At 43.2% G+C, this 18978-nt stretch overlaps 1 protein-coding gene across 2 annotated transcripts in view; it reads left to right on the top strand.

Annotated features, from left to right (window-relative positions):
* Positions 1-18978, top strand: part of LOC112253007 (adhesion G protein-coupled receptor A3) — a 243671-nt gene that overhangs the window by 201145 nt on the left and 23548 nt on the right. For both annotated transcript variants that reach the window (XM_024424862.2, XM_024424866.2), the window contains exons 15-16: positions 4226-4353; positions 7068-7191. In XM_024424862.2, coding sequence (XP_024280630.2) covers positions 4226-4353; positions 7068-7191 — 252 coding nt within the window. The remainder of the gene's footprint in view (positions 1-4225; positions 4354-7067; positions 7192-18978) is intronic.

Here is an 18978-nt window from a genome sequence, read left to right as displayed (position 1 = left end):
ACAGCTTATGTTACAAAATCAACTTTATAAGAGGTTTTAAAAATAGGTTATTTTTTACTCAACATTCCATGACATACAGTAAGGCATTTTTGGCAGAATAGGGGGATGCAGTTCAATGCATGATGAATAGAATTCACCAATAGATTCCTTGGCAGTCCAAAAATATGGCTCAATATTATATGACTCAATATTTCGGACAAAAATTGACAAATGTAGCTAAGGCTGTGAAGGCTAGCGTATGTATTTATGTAGTAAGCTAAAAACACTAAGCCTAATGTTAGCTAGATAGCTAGCCAGCTGCTTAGAGGATGTCATGTCATTGCAGGTGTTGGTGAGACTGAATTTTTCCCCTCATAACGTTTTTTTGGTGGCTACACAGCTAGAGATGCAGGTGTCATTTGGTTAGCTAGCAAGAAATGTGAATCGCTTTGCTAACTATCTAGCAAGCTATACTGAACTCGGAATGACTGTTATCCAGTTAACATATCTCTCGCGTTCGCAAATTCACTATTGCGCTCTACTCACTATTGAGCTCTATAAAAATATAAATGCAACATGCAATAATTTTAAAGAATCAATTAGGCCCTAATCTATGGATTTCACATGGCTAGGCAGGGGTGCAGCCATGGGTGGGCCTGGGAGGGCATAGACCCACCCACTGGGGAGCCAGGGCCTGCCAATCAGAATGAGTTTTTCCCCACAAAGGGCCTTATTACAGGCAGTTTAATCAGTTGTCTGGGTGGCTGGTCTCAGACGATCCCGCAGGTGAAGAAGCCAGATGTGAGGTCCTGGGCTGGCATGGTTACACGTGGTCTGCAGTTTTGAGGCCGGTTGAACATAATGCTAAATTCTCTAAAACGACATTGGAGGTTGCTTATAGTAGAGAAATAGTAGAGAAATGAACATTCAATTCTCAGGCAACAGCTCTGGTGGACATTCCTGCAGTCAGCATGGCAATTGCACGTACCCTCAAAACTTGAGACATCTGTGGCAATGTGTTGTGTGACAAAACTGCACATTTTAGAGTGGCCTTTTATTGTCCCCAGCACAAGGTGCACATGTGTAATGATCATGCTGTTTAATCAGCTTTTTGATATCTTGGCAAAGGAGAAATGCTCAATCTGTGCACAAAATTTGAGAGAAATAGCCTTTTGTGCATATGGAACATTTCTGGGATCTTTTATTTTAGCTCATTAAACATGGGACCAACACTTTACATGTTGCCTTTATATTTTTGTTCAGTATAATTCCCAATCATTCTAAGAATTTATGAAAATGTGAAAATTACCATTTCTATGTGCTTGCTTGTCAGAACATTTTAAGAAAAAGTTACATTCTTCGTGGGGGTGTCAGAGGAAAGCCCATAAAATTGTCAGAGACTCCAGTAACCCAAGTTATAGACTATTATCTCTGCTATCGCACAACAAGCAGTACCGGAGCGCCAAGTCTAGGACCAAAAGGCTCCTCAATAGTTTCTACCCCCAAGCCATAAGACAATTCATAAAATCGCCACCGGACAACTTAGATTGACCCCCCACCCCCCCACCCTCCTTTTGTACACTCGCTGCTTGTTTGTTACCTATGAATAGTCACTTCGCCCCCACCTACATGTATAGATTACCACAAATAGCCTGTACCCCTGCACACTGGCTCGATACTGGTGCCCCCTGTATATACCCTCGTTATTGTTATTCTTATTGTGTTACTTTTATTATTACTTTTTATTTTATTCTACTTGGTAAGTATTTTCTTCTTCTTGAACTACACTGTTGCTTAAGGGCTTGTAAGTAAGTAGAGTCTACACTTGTTGTATTCGGCGCATGTGACAAATAACATTTTATTTGATGATCAGATTTCATGTTGTTAAAAAGCTGTCAGTTACACTTAAAGTGTTTATAGAAAAATATTATATTCTTATTTACAATAAAAATGACACAATACATTGTTACACCATTCATTTCTATTGTGCATTTTGTGTCTGGGCAACCGAAAGACAAGCAACTCACAGAATTCCAAACATTTCGTAATGCTCATTACTAGATGAACAATGGTCCCCTCCAAAAAAATGATGTCACACAAACAATCAAGTCAATGTGTTCTCCGAAAGAATAAAACATACGTAGAGCTCCTGGGGAGATGGATAATCAGAATGAATCTCACTCTTAATGTCACATTACTAAAGTAGCAGATGCTCATTGAGAACGTTTCAACATAGAGTTGCATCTCTCCTACATCTGTGCTACACATCTGGAAGCATATGTTGCCCTTTACACGGCTTCACACAGAGGCGTTACTGTGCTGTCACGTTACAATGAGAACACACACATCATCGTGACAACTACAGTATGTGCGTCATTCTCTGGGAATGGTTTGCTCCTCTTTCAGGGCTGGGTAAACATGGTTTTTCCCACGTCATAGCCATCAAGAAATCTGAAAGCTAGCGTAGCTCGAATTGATTTGACTGTGATCATCAACTGCATGGGATAGGAGGTTTGGAGCGATGTTTTCACATCCCTTCCATCAAGACACACGAAAGCTAGCGCCATTGATTTGGCTGCACTGTGATCATCACATCAGTAGAACTGAATGGGCACCTCTGCTGAGGTATCTACAGATAGAAGATACGTGGTAGTGAACGGGGCTGTCTCCCAGGGCTGTGTGTGTTCATGGCTGTAAGTCTATTCTACACAGTTGTCTTTCTCTATCACAACTTCCCTGACCAGCCATGCAGAATCCTTTCCCTGGGCTCACCCACAGGCTTGTTCAGGGGCCTGTAGGGGCCCGTGACCTCTGCTGCCCTGTGTGCTGAGCACTAATAGGCCCAGTCAGGGGAGAGAAGAGCAGGGGAAATTTGAGGGATGGAGGGCTGTGACCAGAGGCTGATCTAGATCTCTTACAGATATGTAACAGTGTGACAGGGAGAGACGACCACTCAGAACATCACCAGTCAGTTTAATGGAGCCTGAACCGAGAGAGGCAGAGGCAGGGCAGGGAAGGAGAGGGAGAGAAAATAGGGCTGGAGAGGAAGCTGAAGAGAGGGAGAAAGAAAAATAGGGCAAAAGAGAGAGAGAGCGTGAGGATCTGTATGTGGAAAGATGGGGAGAGAGTGTGAGAGGGAAAGGAAAAGAGAGAGAACTGGTTGCAAGTACAACTGCAATTCTCCGATTTCGTAATGGCAATGTGTAAATGACAGGACCTTTGTCTGTCCAGAGGGGTTACGATTACATAGAAGGGCAAGTTCTCAGGGTCAAAGTGTCTCATTGGACATATCACCATCACCATCCTCATCACTGAGGCTATAATGGTAACTGAGACTAGCTCTGACTCTTAGCCCCTGAGCCTTTACACCATATTCAAACATTTACCACTTGACAGGACAACTTACTATCTTCACTGAACCAATCAAAACTACTCGTCAAATGCCTTATTGGATTAAACCAGTAGCCTCCTGCTTAGAAAAATCCATATAGACCCAACTAAATCTTTACACACTATCCATATTCAGTGAGCTCCATAAGTTGACACAATGCTTGTTGTTTTGGCTCTGTACTCCAGTGCTTTGGATTTGAAATGATACAATGACTATGAAGCTGCAGACGGTCAGCTATAATGTTCCTGTATTTTCATCCATATAGGGTGAACCGTTTTCTTGTACGTTGTTTGTCTACGCGGTATGTGAAATATGATACCATGTCTGTTTTGTCTGACCCTGAAGTCTCTCCCTCTCTCTCTCAATTCAATTCAAGGTGCTTTATTGGCATGGGAAACTAAACATTGCCAAAGCAAGTGAAGTAGATAATAAACAAAAGTGAAATAAACTATCATAATGTACAGTAGACATTACACTCCCAGAAGTTCTTAAAGAATAAAGACATTTTGAATGTCATTATGTCTATATACAGTGTTGTAACGATGTGCGAGTTAAAGTAGAAAAAGGAAAAGAAATAAACATAAATATGGGTTGTATTTACAATGGTGTTTGTTCTTCACTGGTTGCCCTTTTCTTGTGGCCACTTGTCTCAACTTGTCTCTTCTCTCTCTCTCTCTCTCCTCTCCATTACTTCCCCCAACTGTCTCTCTTTCTCTCTCCATCACTTCTCTCTCTCTGAATTCGATTCAAATAACTTTATTGTAATGCAGATTATGCCAAAGCATTGAGTACAATTGCATAGTCGTGTACATTGTTTCTAAACAATTAATGTTTCTCTCTCTCTTTCTCATTTAGGATCTGAAGAAGGTGCTGTCTTTCCCCCCGTACCCTGGGGAGTTTCTGCACCCGGTCGTGTATGCCTGTACGGCCGTCATGTTGCTCTGCCTCTTCGCCTCCATCATCACTTATATCGTGCACCACAGGTAAAAACCCTCGGGAAACTGTGTTTGCGCGTGCCGTGTGTGTGTGTGTTTAGGTCTGTGTTCAGAGGATTTGAAGTGAGTTCTCACCTTTAGTTGACTAACTAAGCTTAGTAAAAACCACACACATCCAGGTCATGTACCCATCACAACACACCACACACCACCTCTCCTACTTTTGAGGGTTTGTTTTTATTTTCCTCCATCATGCTTCTGAGCTGTGAGTCAGCCGCTGTGGGCCTGCATGAAGCTCTGCAGTCTGTCTGACTCAGACATCTGAAGCGAACGATTTGTGTGTGTGTGTCTGTGTGGGTTGGGGGGGGGTGTGTGTGTGCGAGCCAAACACTTCCAATAACCCACTACCACTTGCCTCAAAGAGATGGCTCAATCTGATTTCTATAAGATCCAGACCACATCTGTCACCTCTCTCCGTAGGTCTTTCGAACCCTGAGGGCTGTGCTGTCTTTCAGTTCATCTAGTCGTCCTCTACTGATGATCCAGTGTGGTCTCCAGGCAACCTGGATAGCTTGTTATTTTTTGGAGGGCCTCATTTTCCCTTTGTTAGGCACTCACTAGATCACGAACAATGGAGTTAGTGACTGAAACTTAATGTGATCGATCATTCAGTCCTTTTATACTTTCACTATGCTGAGCATAAAAGACCCCCCCAAAAAGTTATTCAATGTCTCTGAAATGACAGATGAATTAAATTATACATTCTTTATACTACTTTTGGTTCTGATGGAAAGCAGATGAATAGATAGACTGCAATGGAGCATGAAGATGTATGAACACATTTTACGGTTGGCATCAGTATGAGGCAACTCTAAGAAAGAGAGAGAAAGAGACATTGACAGGATGAAGGGCTGTAGGGATGGAGGGATTATGAAAACACTGGTAACTGTAGTCTGGGAGGAGTGACGGTGTCAGTGGCTCCATGATTTCAGTCAGGAGACACTTGTTGTCAGTGGTCGTCTCACAGCTGCAGCAGGAGTACAACACTGCAACCGCTTTGCCTCCCTCCAGCCCCAAAGCCGTGTCTTCCTTACAGTAGAAATGCTCTAAGGGCCACATTCGGAATTGAGGCCCGTGCACACCAGTCTCCCATTAATATCAATGAATGATTTATGTGAAAGTCTGAGTTGTGCAGGCAGATCTCAAATCGGAATAACGTCCTAAATATGTTGAAAATAACTTCACTTTCTGACATAACGTGTATTCCAAGACAAGGGAGTGTGTAATGTAGCTGGTGAGCTTACACAAGTGCTAATTCCACTGGGGCTAAATTCACCCTTCAAAACATTCCCTCCCTCTTGGCCAAGGAGAACAAGTAAGGGGTCCGTTTTGCCATACATGTAGAAGTAATTTCACCGCTTCACTGATTTTCAGAACGTTAGTGTATTTCAAGCAAAGGGAGTGTTTATACTGAATAGCGATGCTGGTGAGCCTATTATCAAGGTTACATTCCATTCGAACTCCCAAGTTCACCCTTCAGAACATTCCTTCCCCTTCGGCCAAGGAGAAGAAGCGGGAGGTCAGTTTGGCCACATGCTTTCTCGGGGAAACGATGAGGTGGAGGCGTGCCAGGTTAATGCACTTGAACCAGTGAAAGCCCATAGCCAAGCCCATGAAAAACACTGGGAGGCAGGTAGAGGCTGCAGTGATTTATGGGCCTCTCCTGGAGCCTCCTGGGTAGAGTTCAGCACCTGAAAAGGAGCTCTTCCTCTCCTCCCTTGCACATAACACTCAGACACGCTTTGTAGGTTATTGCTGCTCTCTCTCTCTCTCTCTTCCCCTCTCATTCGTTAACTCATTATTTCTCACTTTTATATATATATCTCAGTCTATCTGCCTATCTCACTCTTGTTCTTGCTTGTTTTCACTCGTTCTCACTCATTCTCTCTCTCCCTGGCCTCTTTCTCTCTTTTATCTCACTCTCTGGTCTCTCTCTCGCTCCCTCTCTGCAAGTTTGTTTCTCACAAACAACAGAGGTTCTTTCCTGTACACTTTTCCCCACAGATTTATAATAAACACTGGTGAACATGACGAGGATAATGCTGATTTAGGATACTGGATAGATGCCAGGATAATTGTTTATGTTGTTTGTTTCTCTCTAGTTTATTTACCATGGATACTGCATCTGGATTGGCTGATCCATATAGCCTTAGGGCTTTTTCCAACAGCTGGACAAGGAGTAGCAATATAGAAATATAGGTTAAGTGCCATGCCCAAGGGTGCATAACACTAGTTGATTTCCTATTTTACAATATGGGGTTCTATTGTGTTGCATGTCAATTGACTCAGTCTACTGGAATCATTCAGTTTTAATATATATATATATATTTTCTTTTACAATTGAGCGGACTTTCATCTCCTTATTTCTCATCCACCTATTGTCTCTTCGTCCCTGATCTGAACAATGAATTGTATGACATGGCTGGGCTTTGAAGTCGGTACGTTCATTCAATCAAAAGGGATATGTAGATTGTTATTTACAACATTTCATTTGCAAACTATGCAATGCATTCCACCAGATTTACACCTCAACCCCCTTGTATCCTAGTAAATGATCTGAATGATGAACCGGGTCTTTTTTTAAACGCTCTTTTTTTCAACGTCCTCTGCGTCAATGTTTCATCCATTCCCCTGATATTCTGTACCATTCATATTTATTTGACTGACTGCTTATTCGGTGTGGGTTTCTCTTCTTTTGGCAGCACAATCCGCATCAGTCGGAAGGGATGGCACATGCTCCTCAACTTCTGTTTCCACACAGCTCTGACCTTCACTGTGTTTGCCGGAGGCATCAATCGAATCAAATACCCCATCATCTGTCAAGCAGTAAGTGCACTGCCTTTTCATTCCTGCCCTCTCAAAGCTCTCCAGGGGAATTGATTATGAATGTCTATTGAGGTGCGCTGTGGCGGTGGTTGTGATGCTCTGTGTGCACGGTGTAGTACTCCTAGCTCTCCTCCTCTCTCTCTCTCTCTCTCTCTCTCTCTCTCTCTCTCGCTTGCTCTCTCTCTCTCTATTGTCCTTCTTTGATGCTCTGATGAATAGGCTGCACCAAGGCTTCGGCACGAACTCCCTACACACGGTGTGAGACAATACAGTCCACTACAGTACACACATGAATGCTACAGCTAGCTAGCTGTCTTCCTGGTTGGCCATATCTATATGCTGTGATGTTGCCTGTCCCTCCAGGTTTCCCGCCCCAGCCCACCGGGGGCTTTGTACCTAGCAGTTTGTTGTCCTAATGAGGGTTTTGTTTTGCCGTCGTCTCAAAGGGGAGTAGGAGTATGGCTGCCATTACCGCTGTCGGCTACCGGTTGACTCTGCCTGCCTCTGTGGCTGGCAAGTCCATCTCTTAACGTGAGACTGTGAGCGAGAGAAAGACAGAGAGAGGGCAAGAGAGAGAGAGAGAGAGATAAAATAGTGAGGGAGCGCGAAAGGGGGATAGAGAGAGAGAGAGAGAGACACAGGCACCAGCCAGCGCTGCGGGGCCTGTATGCCTGTGTAGGTTAGCTAACGGGAGTGCTTTCTCTCCTGCTGGGTGCAATAACGCTTGGCTCTGAGATGTTCTAAAACGGAAGAGATCGTGGGAGATGTGTCACTGTGAGAGGATCCTGCAATAGATACTGTTTTTAGAGGAGAGCGGGGAGGCAGCAAGGGCAGGATAACGTTGGGTTGGCTAATTGGGGCATGAGGGGTGTCCTTGAATCCTTACTTAGATAAAGCAGCTCATTGGAGACACCAGGTAAGAGATGTTTCAGATGCTAACCTCTCCATCAATCGTTGGCTTAACTGATGCTGAAATCTTAAGAAAACCAAACTCCAGTATGCATGCATATTGTTGTTTTGAGAAGATTGATAGGACGATGATAGGTAGATGGACATAATGGTTGGGGTTAAAATGTCCGGGTTAGCGATAGACTCAATCGTGTCTTGACAAAATGAAGAGTAAGAAGACCAGACACATTGTTACGTTTTGGGAGTTTGATACATCAATTGGAACATGTCAGCCAAGAGAGGATGTCTCTCCTCAGCATGTGGGCATTTAGCTGGCTAGAGATTTGTGTTTTTTCTTTCTTTCTACCTTTCAGTTGAGGTTTCAAAGGCTTCCAACTCATCCTCTATTTATATCAACAGGGCTCTTCTTCTCTCTTCAGAACCAGGCAGAGTCACTTGGGACACTGCTGAGGCCGCTGCCTCTACATCCTGTCCACGAGAAGTTTAGACTTTGTCTTGTTCTAAAACGTAATGAATCCACCTCAATATGGAGCTGCACAGATCTCTGTAGCTCACTTGATCTTATTGAAGCCAACAGTGCCTGGCGTGCTTTGGCTGCCTGTCAGGAGGCTTGGCTTCACAGAGAGACAGCTAGCTAGGCTAGGTCACGCCCGTCAAGCGAGTGTCGACAACTACCAGTGACACATTTCGGCCAGTGTAACGGCATGAAATGCGCCCACCCTATTGACCCACCTGTTCCCCCGCCGTGCAATGGAGCATTATTACGGCACAATTAGCATATTCCCCATCAGATTCGCTGTCTACATGGATGCATTAGCAACACGTTTATGAGCAGCCATCTTGCCGAGATGCCGCCACTTGAGAGATGCCTGTAAAGAAACTACTGCAATCGATCAAATCTCCATGCTTCTCACACGCATGTAACTATTACCCATCTCTCAATGTAATCATCACAGCAGGAGTTTATTCTGCACATGCCTCTGGTGCTCCTCACCACTGGGTATTTTTCGGATTTAATGATGTTGCCTAATGTAGAAACACAGTATTTGTAATGGGTAACAGCCTAAGTTGATTCTTTGGGTCCAGTTTTATTATTTTGGTCCACCCCTCCTCTCATCCCGATGGGTTTGAGGCTGTTACCCTGTTCCCAGCAGTGGTGGCAGTGTCTGGGATGATTACATGGTCGTTCACTGGAGGAGCTGGCTGTAAGGATATGTGTGATCACACACACCTTACCACCCTCCTCCATCCCTCCACCCTCTGCCCCACTTGTGGATAGATCCCTCTCAGGTCCAGCAGGGATCCACTTCCCACACGGGAACTGCTACTCACCACCTCCTCTGACAGGCAAACTTCAAGGAGCCCTGGAACTGACTCTGGAAGCCTCAGTCAGCACTTAAAGAAAATGCACAACCCCTTCCTCCACCAACCTCCTTCTACCAATTCAATCCCCTGCCCCTCTCCATCTCTCTCTATCCCCCATACCTCTCTCTCTTCTCTCTCTCTGTGTCTCCTCCTCCTCTCTCGCTCCCTTCCTCCACCCACTGTTAGGGCTGTGATGGTCATGGAATTTTAGATGATGGTAGTTGGACCGCACGTGACGGACACCGGCGTCTCGCTTCCAGACAAACTAAACACCTTCTTTGCCAGCTTTGAGGATAATATAGTGCCACCGTCGTGGCCCGCTAATAAGGACTGTCCCCCCACCCTCTCCTTCTCCGTGGCCGACGTGAATAAGACATTTAAACGTGTTATCCCTTGCAAGGCTGCTGGCCCAGACCATGCGCTGACCGGCTGGCTGGTGTGTTTACGGACATATTCAATCGCTCCCTATCCCAGTCTGCTATCCCCACATGCTTCAAGATGGCCACCATTGTTCCTGTACCCAAGAAGGCAAATATAACTAAACTAAATGACTATCATCCCGTAGCACTCACTTCTGTCATCATGAAGTGCTTTGAGAGACTAGTCAAGGATCACATCACTTCCACCTTACCTGCCACCCTAGACCCACTTCAGTTTGCATACCGCCCCAACAGGTCCACAGACAATGCCATCGCCATCACACTGCACACTGCCCTATCCCATCTGGACAAGAGGAATACCTATGTAATAATGCTGTTCATTGACTACAGCTCAGCATTCAACACCATAGTACCCTCCAAACTCATCATTAAGCTGGAGGCCCTGGGTCTCAACAACGCCCTGTGCAATTGGCCCTGTGCCCCTCCTGTGCCCCGCCCTGTGCCCCTCCTGTACACCCTGTTCACCCATGACTGTGTGGCCATGCACGCCTCCAACTCAATCATCAAGTTTGCAGACGACACAACAGTAGTGGGCTTGATTACCAACAACGACTACAGGGAGGAGGTGAGGGCACTCGGAGTGTGGTGTCAGGAAAACAACCTCTCACTCAACGTCAACAAAACAAAGGAGATGATCATGGACTTCAGGAAACAGCAGAGGGAGCACCCCCCTATCCACATCGAAGGGACAGTAGTGGAGAAGGTGGCAAGTTTTTTTAAGTTCCTCGGTGTACACATCACAGAAAAACTGAAATGTTCCACCCACACAGACAGCGTGGTGAAGAAGGCCCCTCTTCAACCTCAGGAGGCTGAAGAAATTTCTCTTGCCACCTAAAACCCTGACAAACTTTTACAGATGCACAATTAAATAAAGGTTAAATAAATAAATAGACTCAAATCACTGGCCACTTTAATAAATAGATCACTAGTCACTTTAAACAATGCCACTTGAATAATGTTAACATCTTACATTACTCATCTCATATGTATATACTGTACTTTATACCATCTATTCCACATTGGCCATCGCTCATCCATATATTTATATGTACATATTCTTATTCCATCCCTTTAGATATGTGTGTATTAGGTAGTTGTTGGGTAATTATTAGATTACTTGTTAGATATTACTGCACTGTTGGAACTAGAAGCACAAGCATTTTGCTACACTCGTATTAACATCTGCTAAACATGTGTATGTGACCAATAACATTTGATTTGATTTTGAGTGAAGGAAAAGCAGCCAAAAAGTGCTCAGCATATGTGGGAACTCTTTCAAGACAGTTGGAAAAGCATTCCAGGTGAAGCTGGTTGAGAAAATGCCTAGAGTGTGCAAAGCTGTCATCAAGGCAAAGGGTAGCTACTTTGAAGAATATAAAATAAAGAAAGAAATACCTTATTTACACAGGTATTCAGACCCTTTGCTATGAGACTCGAAATTGAGCTCAGCTGCATCCTGTTTCCATTGATCATCCTTGAGATGTTTCTACAACTTGATTGGAGTCCACCTGTGGTAAATGCAATTGACTGGACATGATTTGGAAAGGCACACCCTGTCTATATAAGGTCCCACAGTTGACAGTGCATGTCAGAGCAAAAACCAAGCCATGAGTTCTAAGGAATTGTCTGTAGAGCTCCAAGACAGGATTGTGTCGAGGCACAGATCTGGGAAGGGTACTAAAACATGTCTGCAGCATTGAAGGTCCCCAAGAACACAGTGACCAAGACTCTTCCTAGAGCTGGCCACTCAGCCAAACTGAGCAATTGGGGGAGAAGGGTCTTGGTCAGGAAGGTGACCAAGAACCCGATGGTCACTGACAGAGCTCTAGAGTTCCTCTGTGGAGATGGGAGAACCTTACAGAAGGACAACCATCTCTGCAGCACTCCACCAATCAGGTGTGCCAAAAGGCTCCTGAAGATTCTCAGACCATGAGAAACAAGATTCTCTGGTCTGATGAAGCCAAGATTGAACTCTTTGGCCTTAATGCCAAGTGTCAAGTATGTAAACCTGGCTCCATGCCTACGGTGAAGCATGGTGGCGGCAGCATCATGCTGTGGGGACATTTTTCAGAGGCAGGGAATGGGAGACTAGACAGGTTCGAGGCAAAGATGAATGGGGCAAAGTACAGAGATATCCTTGATGAAAACCTGCTGCAGAGTGCTCAGCACCTCAGACAGGGGCGAAGGTTCACCTTCCAACAGGACCATGACTCTAAGCACACAGCCAAGACAACGCAGGAGTGACTTCGGGAAGTTTCTGAATGTCCTTGAGTGGCCCAGCCAGAGCCCGGACTTTAACCCAATTGAACGTCTCTGGAGAGACCTGAAAATAGCTGTGCAGCAATGCTTGCCATCCAACCCGCATTTGGGTGTTTTAAATGTGGTCACCCTACTGTCATGAGTACGAAAATGAACCTGCGGGAAAGTGGCCTTCATCAGTTATTCGAGTGCATACGGATGGCAGGTCTTTTTCCCCCTGCCCCTCTTTCTGCCCAGTTTCTGACTCTCTCAGGGCTTGGAGTGGAAAGTGGCATGTAGCAGAAGGTAGAAAGACAATGGAGTAAACTAAAAACAGACATTGCACACACTGGAGTTGTGTATCACATTTAACAAACAAAACATTGAAATACCGTTATAGAAGGTAAAGTAAAAACCCAAACCGGTCCATGCATCAGAACCAGTATATAGTAAAAAATGGAATACCGCCCCGCCCTATGATTAATTGATGTTTTACTGATTGCAGTAAGGCTCCGATGATAAAGCTAAATGTGGAATACTCGGAAATGTGTAGTTCTGACTATGCTCTTCAAGACTTGATGGTATTAAAACCAAATAGTTATTAAAACCAAACAGCACGTTGATGTCAATGGTTTTAGCGAAGCTGGGGGGTCTCCTTGCCCCCCAGCAGCCAAATCAAACGCTATAGTGATGTTTTATAGCCTATTGGCTATATCAGACACGTTTCTTCTCCTTTGTTTGCACAGGAAAAAATGTTGCCTTTTTATAAGCACATTTCATGCAAAATCGTTTTTTTAATATGACACAAATTACAGGGCTGTCTGCTCTGCTGACCCTGACAAAACAGATCAATAAAAACAACGTTGTCTGATCCATATAATAGGTCTACGAGAAGGGAAGACACAAATACAATATGACATCCATCTAACCTGGAGGAGGAAATACATTTTCAAGTGGCACTCACCCAAGACTAACTAGGTTTTCCTCCAACCTTTTTTTTGCGAGTAAAGTACATGTTGCATTAAAAAAATATCACGATAGGCCTGATGTAAACAGCAAATGTGTCAGTAAACTTTCCAAATGTCGACAAAACAAAATGTACTATACAAGGTGGGATCTTTTTGTGTCTGTATAATTAATTATGTGAGAAATGGCGGTGTAAACGCTTCTATTCACAAATATTTATACAATAACCTTCATATCGAAGTAGGAGTCACTCGATGACATGTTGTGTGGTCTTCCCACTACGACTCAGGAAAGCATGCCGCTTATTAGGCTACAAATGAAATAAGTTATGATGAACTTCACAGGGTGGTGAAAGTGCAATGATAGATGAGCCTGAAGCTCCTTTCCTATAAATATCGAGGGTCTTATTCTGGTGACATGATCATCGATGCTTGGCTGCCATTTGACAAATAAAAATACTCTCGCTCTTTTGTCCATAATAATATACAGTTGAAGTCGGAAGTTTACATACACTCATGTTGGAGTCATGAAAAATATTTTTTCAACCACTCCACAAATGTATTGTTAAGAAACTGTTGTTTTGGCAAGTTGGTTAGGACAACTACTTTGTGCATGACACAAGTAATCTTTTCAAATTATTATTTCACTTATAATTCACTGTATCACAATTCCAGTGGGCCAGAGTTTTACATACACTAAGCTGACTGTGCCTTTAAACAGCTTTGAAAAATCCTGAAATGTATGGCATGGCTTTAGAAGCTTCTGATAGATTAATTGACATAATTTGAGTCAATTGGAGGTGTACCGGTGGATGTATTTCAAGGCCTACCTTCAAACTCAGTGCCTCTTTGCTTGACATCATGAGAAAATCAAAAGAAATCAGCAAAGACCTCAGAAAATAAATTGTAAACCTCCACAAGTCTGGTTCAACCTTGGGAGAAATTTCCAAACGTCTGAAGGTACGACGTTCATCTGTACAAACAATAGTACGCAAGGATAAACACCATGGGACCACGCAGTCGTCATACCGCTCAGGAAGGAGACGTGTTCTGTCTCCTAGAGATGAACGTACTTTGGTGCGAAAAGTGCAAATCATTCCCAGAACAACAGCAAACCTTGTGAAGATGCTGGAGGAAACAGGTACCAAAGTATCTATATCCACAGTAAAATGAGTCCTATATCGACACAACCTGAAAGACCGCTCAGCTAGGAAGAAAGCAAGCCAAAGAACATCATCCCAACTGTGAAGCACGGGGGTGGCAGCATCATGTTGTGGGGATGCATTGCTGCGGGAGGGACTGGTGCACTTCACAAAATAGATGGCATCATGAGGCAGGAAAATTATGTGGATATATTGATGCAACATCTCAAGATATCAGTCAAGAAGTTAAAGCTTGGTCGCAAATGGGTCTTCCAAATGGACAATGACCCCAAGCATACTTCCAAAGTTGTGGCAGAATGGCTTAAGGACAACAAAGTCAAGGTATTGGAGTGGCCATGACATAGCCCTGACCTCCATCCTATAGAAAATTTGTGGGCAGAACTGAAAAGATGTGTGCGAGCAAGGAGGCCTACAAACCCCAGCTCTGTCAGGAAGAATGGGACAAATTCACCCAACTTATTGTTGTAAGCTTGTGGAAGGCTACCCAAAATGTTTGACCCAATTTAAAGGCAATGCTACCAAATACTAATTGAGTGTATGTAAACTTCTGACCCACTGGGAATGTGATGAAAGAAATAAAAGCTGATATTAAATTGTTCTCTCTACTATTATTCTGACATTTCACATTCTTAAAATAAAGTATCTGCCTAAGACAGGGACTTTTTACTAGAATTTCACTATATAACGCACCAGTTTTTTGTGACAAAACCATCAGTAAAGTATAAAATACAACGGAAACCCATTTAACTAAATTCTTTATTCGGTACATGTATGTAACCACAAAGGTTATTTTTACGTGCGCTATGTCATCAAGCACAGCCTTTTATTCACAACAAGTCAATATGATGGGAACACCTCTGGTGGGGAAATGTTTTCTGCAGATTTGAGAATATTCACATGGAAATCTGTCACCAATTGGATGGAAATCTAGCTAGTGATAAAGCGTGAATGTGCGCACTCATCGGGGATGTGGCCGATGTTCTCTGCTGGTGCCAATAAGATACTGTTCACTCAATTAAGTTGAGAAATTTGAGAACCTTCCCATGTGAAAAAAATGCTATAGTTTACTGTAGAATACTACAGCACTTACTATAATATCATGTAGTAAACTATATAATACTATAGGAAATACCACTGTAATGTCCGCAAAAACACTACACTTTAACTATAGTAAATACTACAGTATTTAATTTGCATATACCCTGCCCATTTCCCTCCCTTATGTCACAATTTGTGCCACCCTTAAGTGATAAACCTGCATGCCAAGTATAGACCATATATTTTGTTAACTACAGGTTATAGAAAACTATCTGCTCAGACCCCAGTCCTACCTACCTACAGGTTATGGAAAATGTGTTATTTTAGTATTTCTCCAGTAGGTTTTCTTAAGGATAAGCCTCTACTTCCAGGTCAAAGATAATATAACAAAAACACTGTAGTAAGCACTACAGTATTGTCAGCAAAAACACTACAGTAAATACTACAGTATACTTGTCACGGCCGTTAAAAGAACTGGACCAAGGTGCAGCGTGGTGAGCATACATTTTCTCTTTAATTCGAAATGACGCAGACAAAACAATAAACAATACAAAACAATAAACAATACAAAACAAACCGTGACGCTTAAGGTTATGTGCCATCAAACAAAGTTAACTTCCCACAAACACAGGTGGGAAAAAGTGTACCTAAGTATGGTTCCCAATCAGAGACAACGATAGACAGCTGTCCCTGATTGAGAACCATACCCGGCCAAAACATAGAAATAGAAAATCATAGAAACACAAAACATAGAATGCCCACCCCAACTCACGCCCTGACCAAACCAAAATAGAGACATAAAAAGGATCTCTAAGGTCAGGGCGTGACAATACTACAATCTGAAAAAATACTACATTAATTACTATATTATATACTACAGTATTTATACTATAGTTAACTGTAAATACTGCTGTATACTACAGTGTATACTACAGTATTTATACCATACCATATTCTTTTTTATGTGGGTAAAAGTCAGATTACAGTATTTTCATTGTATTCACTTTACAGCAATAGCAATTTTCCAAACTATGTTTTCCTTCAACTGCCCTTCAGACTGTAGGCAATGCGATTTAAAACAATCCACAGCTTATTATTTTTATTTAAAGAAGCTAATGGTCTTGTGTGGCCAAATCATTCTTTCTGGTGTAGTAGCCTATTTGGATTGATTTTATTTAGTTCTGTGTAGACAGGAGTAGGCTAATTAGGCTTTATTATCAATGTAATTCAGTTTATGGAAGCACCGGCTATGCCCTTCCCTCACATAGACTTAGACTACTGTGTGTGTGTGTTTGTGTATACTTACATTATACAGACTAATTGGTCAGAAGAGGGGTAGAAGAAGCCATCTAGACAACCAAGATGTGTGTTAAACATGGGAAGAATACAGGTCTATTAATATCAAACAAACAGAATGAGCATTTGTCATTTTACATGTGTGTTTGTGGGTGGGTGGGTTGGTTGGTGGGTGGACTGGTTGTGCTTGCTGAGGGCATTTATCAGCCAGTGGTCCTCTTATTCCCTCCAATCTATTCTCCCCCATCTTTCTATCTCTCCTCATCCCTCTCTGCCTACTACTCTCTTTCCCTCCCCCTACGCTCCATCGTTCCTTCCTTTCTCTCTCCTGTGTGTGTGTGTATGTGTGTGTGTGTGTGTGTGTGTGAGACGAGGGACAGGCGGTAAGCCACATTTCTCTCTCTCCCCCTCAACTACGTTAGCGGACTAGCTAAAAACAGCGATTCTAAATGCAGTCTCAATTGCTGCATATCAAATTGTTCCTAAGAATCTGAGGTTTAAGTTTATTGAAGTTTATTTTAATTTTGGGCCTACCGAGTGGCGCAGCAGTCTAAGGCACTGATCAGTGCTAGAGACGTCACTACAGATCCGGGTTCAATCCCGGGCTGTGTCGCAGCCGAGAGATGAGGCGACGCGCAATTGGCCCAGCGTCGTCCGGGTTAGGGGAGCTTTTGGACGGCTGGAATGTCCTTGTCCCATCGCACTCTAGCGACTCCTTGTGGCGGCCGGGTGCATGCGTGCTGGCTTCGGTCGCCTCGGACCCATTGGTGTAGCTGGTTTCCGGGTTAAGCGAGCAGTGTGTCAAGAAGCAGTGCAGGTTGGCGGGGTCGTGTTTCGGAGGATGCATGGCTCTCAACCTTCGCCTCACCCAAGTCCGCACGGAAGTTGCAGAGATGGGACAAGACTGTAACTCCCAATTGGGGAGAAAAAAAGTGTGAAGTACATTTACACACTATTCACAACATACAAAAAAAATATTTATGCAAAACAAACCTATTAAAACACCAGTTTATCATAATAAGCACAAGCGTCAAACAGTATAATTCTCACTCAGCGTCCAGATTTTGTCACGTGACCTAACCCTCTACCATAGGAGCAAAGCAGGAAGTAAAATTTGTGCTCTGATTTGTTGATTCAACTCAACTGACATTACAAAAAAGACATTCTATTGCAAGAGCTACCATCATCAGTTAACATCATTTCTATGACATTCTACATTACCATGGAAATTATTGCATCACAATATCAGGCAGCCGTTGCTAGTGTACCCGTGAGTTTAACAGTCAAATTGCAAGGGTTAGAGGTTCCAAGCCTGTTCTATTAATTTTATTTCTATGTGTGCTGTTGCTACATTGTGGTCACTTCAGTCAGATGTTCGTTCGACGAAAAGGGGAAAAAAACAATGAAAAAAAAATTCTGTTATGACATTTATTTTATTTCCATGCTTATGTCTTCATCCATAACCGTCGGTTATACGGTAATTGCGCCAGCTCTACCTCACTGTCACTCTCTTGTGAATGTGCTGTTCATATCTTCTTGAGGTCAAGGACTGGTTCAGTGTGTGGCAATAAGACTCACTCCCTGAAATGTTTTTACTTGGGTTCCATTCCATCCTACCGTAGTGGTTGTTTGTCCATTCAGCCAGCGTTCCTTTCAGACCAAAGCGTGTGGGTTAGAGCTATGATTGAATCGCAGACCACCACCTACTCACTGTGAGCTTCTTCCACCATTAACCAGCCTCAAGGTTATTTCCAATCAGTATCATGTCTCACTCCTGTATGACTCCTTTAGTCCCTGTAGAGTTGGTTAAGCCTAGCAGACTGGAGCGAGTTATTTGATTGGATGCCTCTTAGTGTTGGGTCTGCTGAGCAAACTGAGGAGTGTGATTGGGAAAAGAAAGACAATGAATTTCAAATTTTCTCTCTCTCTTTCCTATTTTCTCACTCTTTTTCTCTCCCCTTAGCTGTCTTTATTTCTCCTGATAAAGCCTCAAAACAATGCGAGATCAATTCCCATTCAAGCATAATTCATGAATATAAGAACAAGAGAGGGTGGAATACAATGTCTGTTGGAAAACAAGCATCACATTTTGTAAAGAGCATTGTAGACGTGACTGACATTCATATTGTTGTTTATTGTTGACGGCTCAAGGTAACTGTCCTGAGTCCTCTAACGGTATTGATGATGGGTGTGTCCCCAAGTACGCAGGCGCGCAAACCATTTTGCATGAATTTAAAAGAGCAATCCCCGCTCCTGCTGGGATTGATCTTTGGAAAGACACTTGAAGTGACATTGATGACATGCTCGTTGTGTCTGGGAAAAGAACTCTCTCTGTGAGTCAACAAGTGGAAGTGAGGGGGACATGAAGAATGT

The sequence above is a fragment of the Oncorhynchus tshawytscha genome, linkage group LG01, assembly GCF_018296145.1.
Source record: "Oncorhynchus tshawytscha isolate Ot180627B linkage group LG01, Otsh_v2.0, whole genome shotgun sequence".
In the NCBI taxonomy this organism is placed as follows: domain Eukaryota; kingdom Metazoa; phylum Chordata; class Actinopteri; order Salmoniformes; family Salmonidae; genus Oncorhynchus; species Oncorhynchus tshawytscha.
The sequence above is the reverse complement of the archived record's forward strand: the minus strand, read 5'-3'. Positions and strand labels throughout refer to the sequence as shown.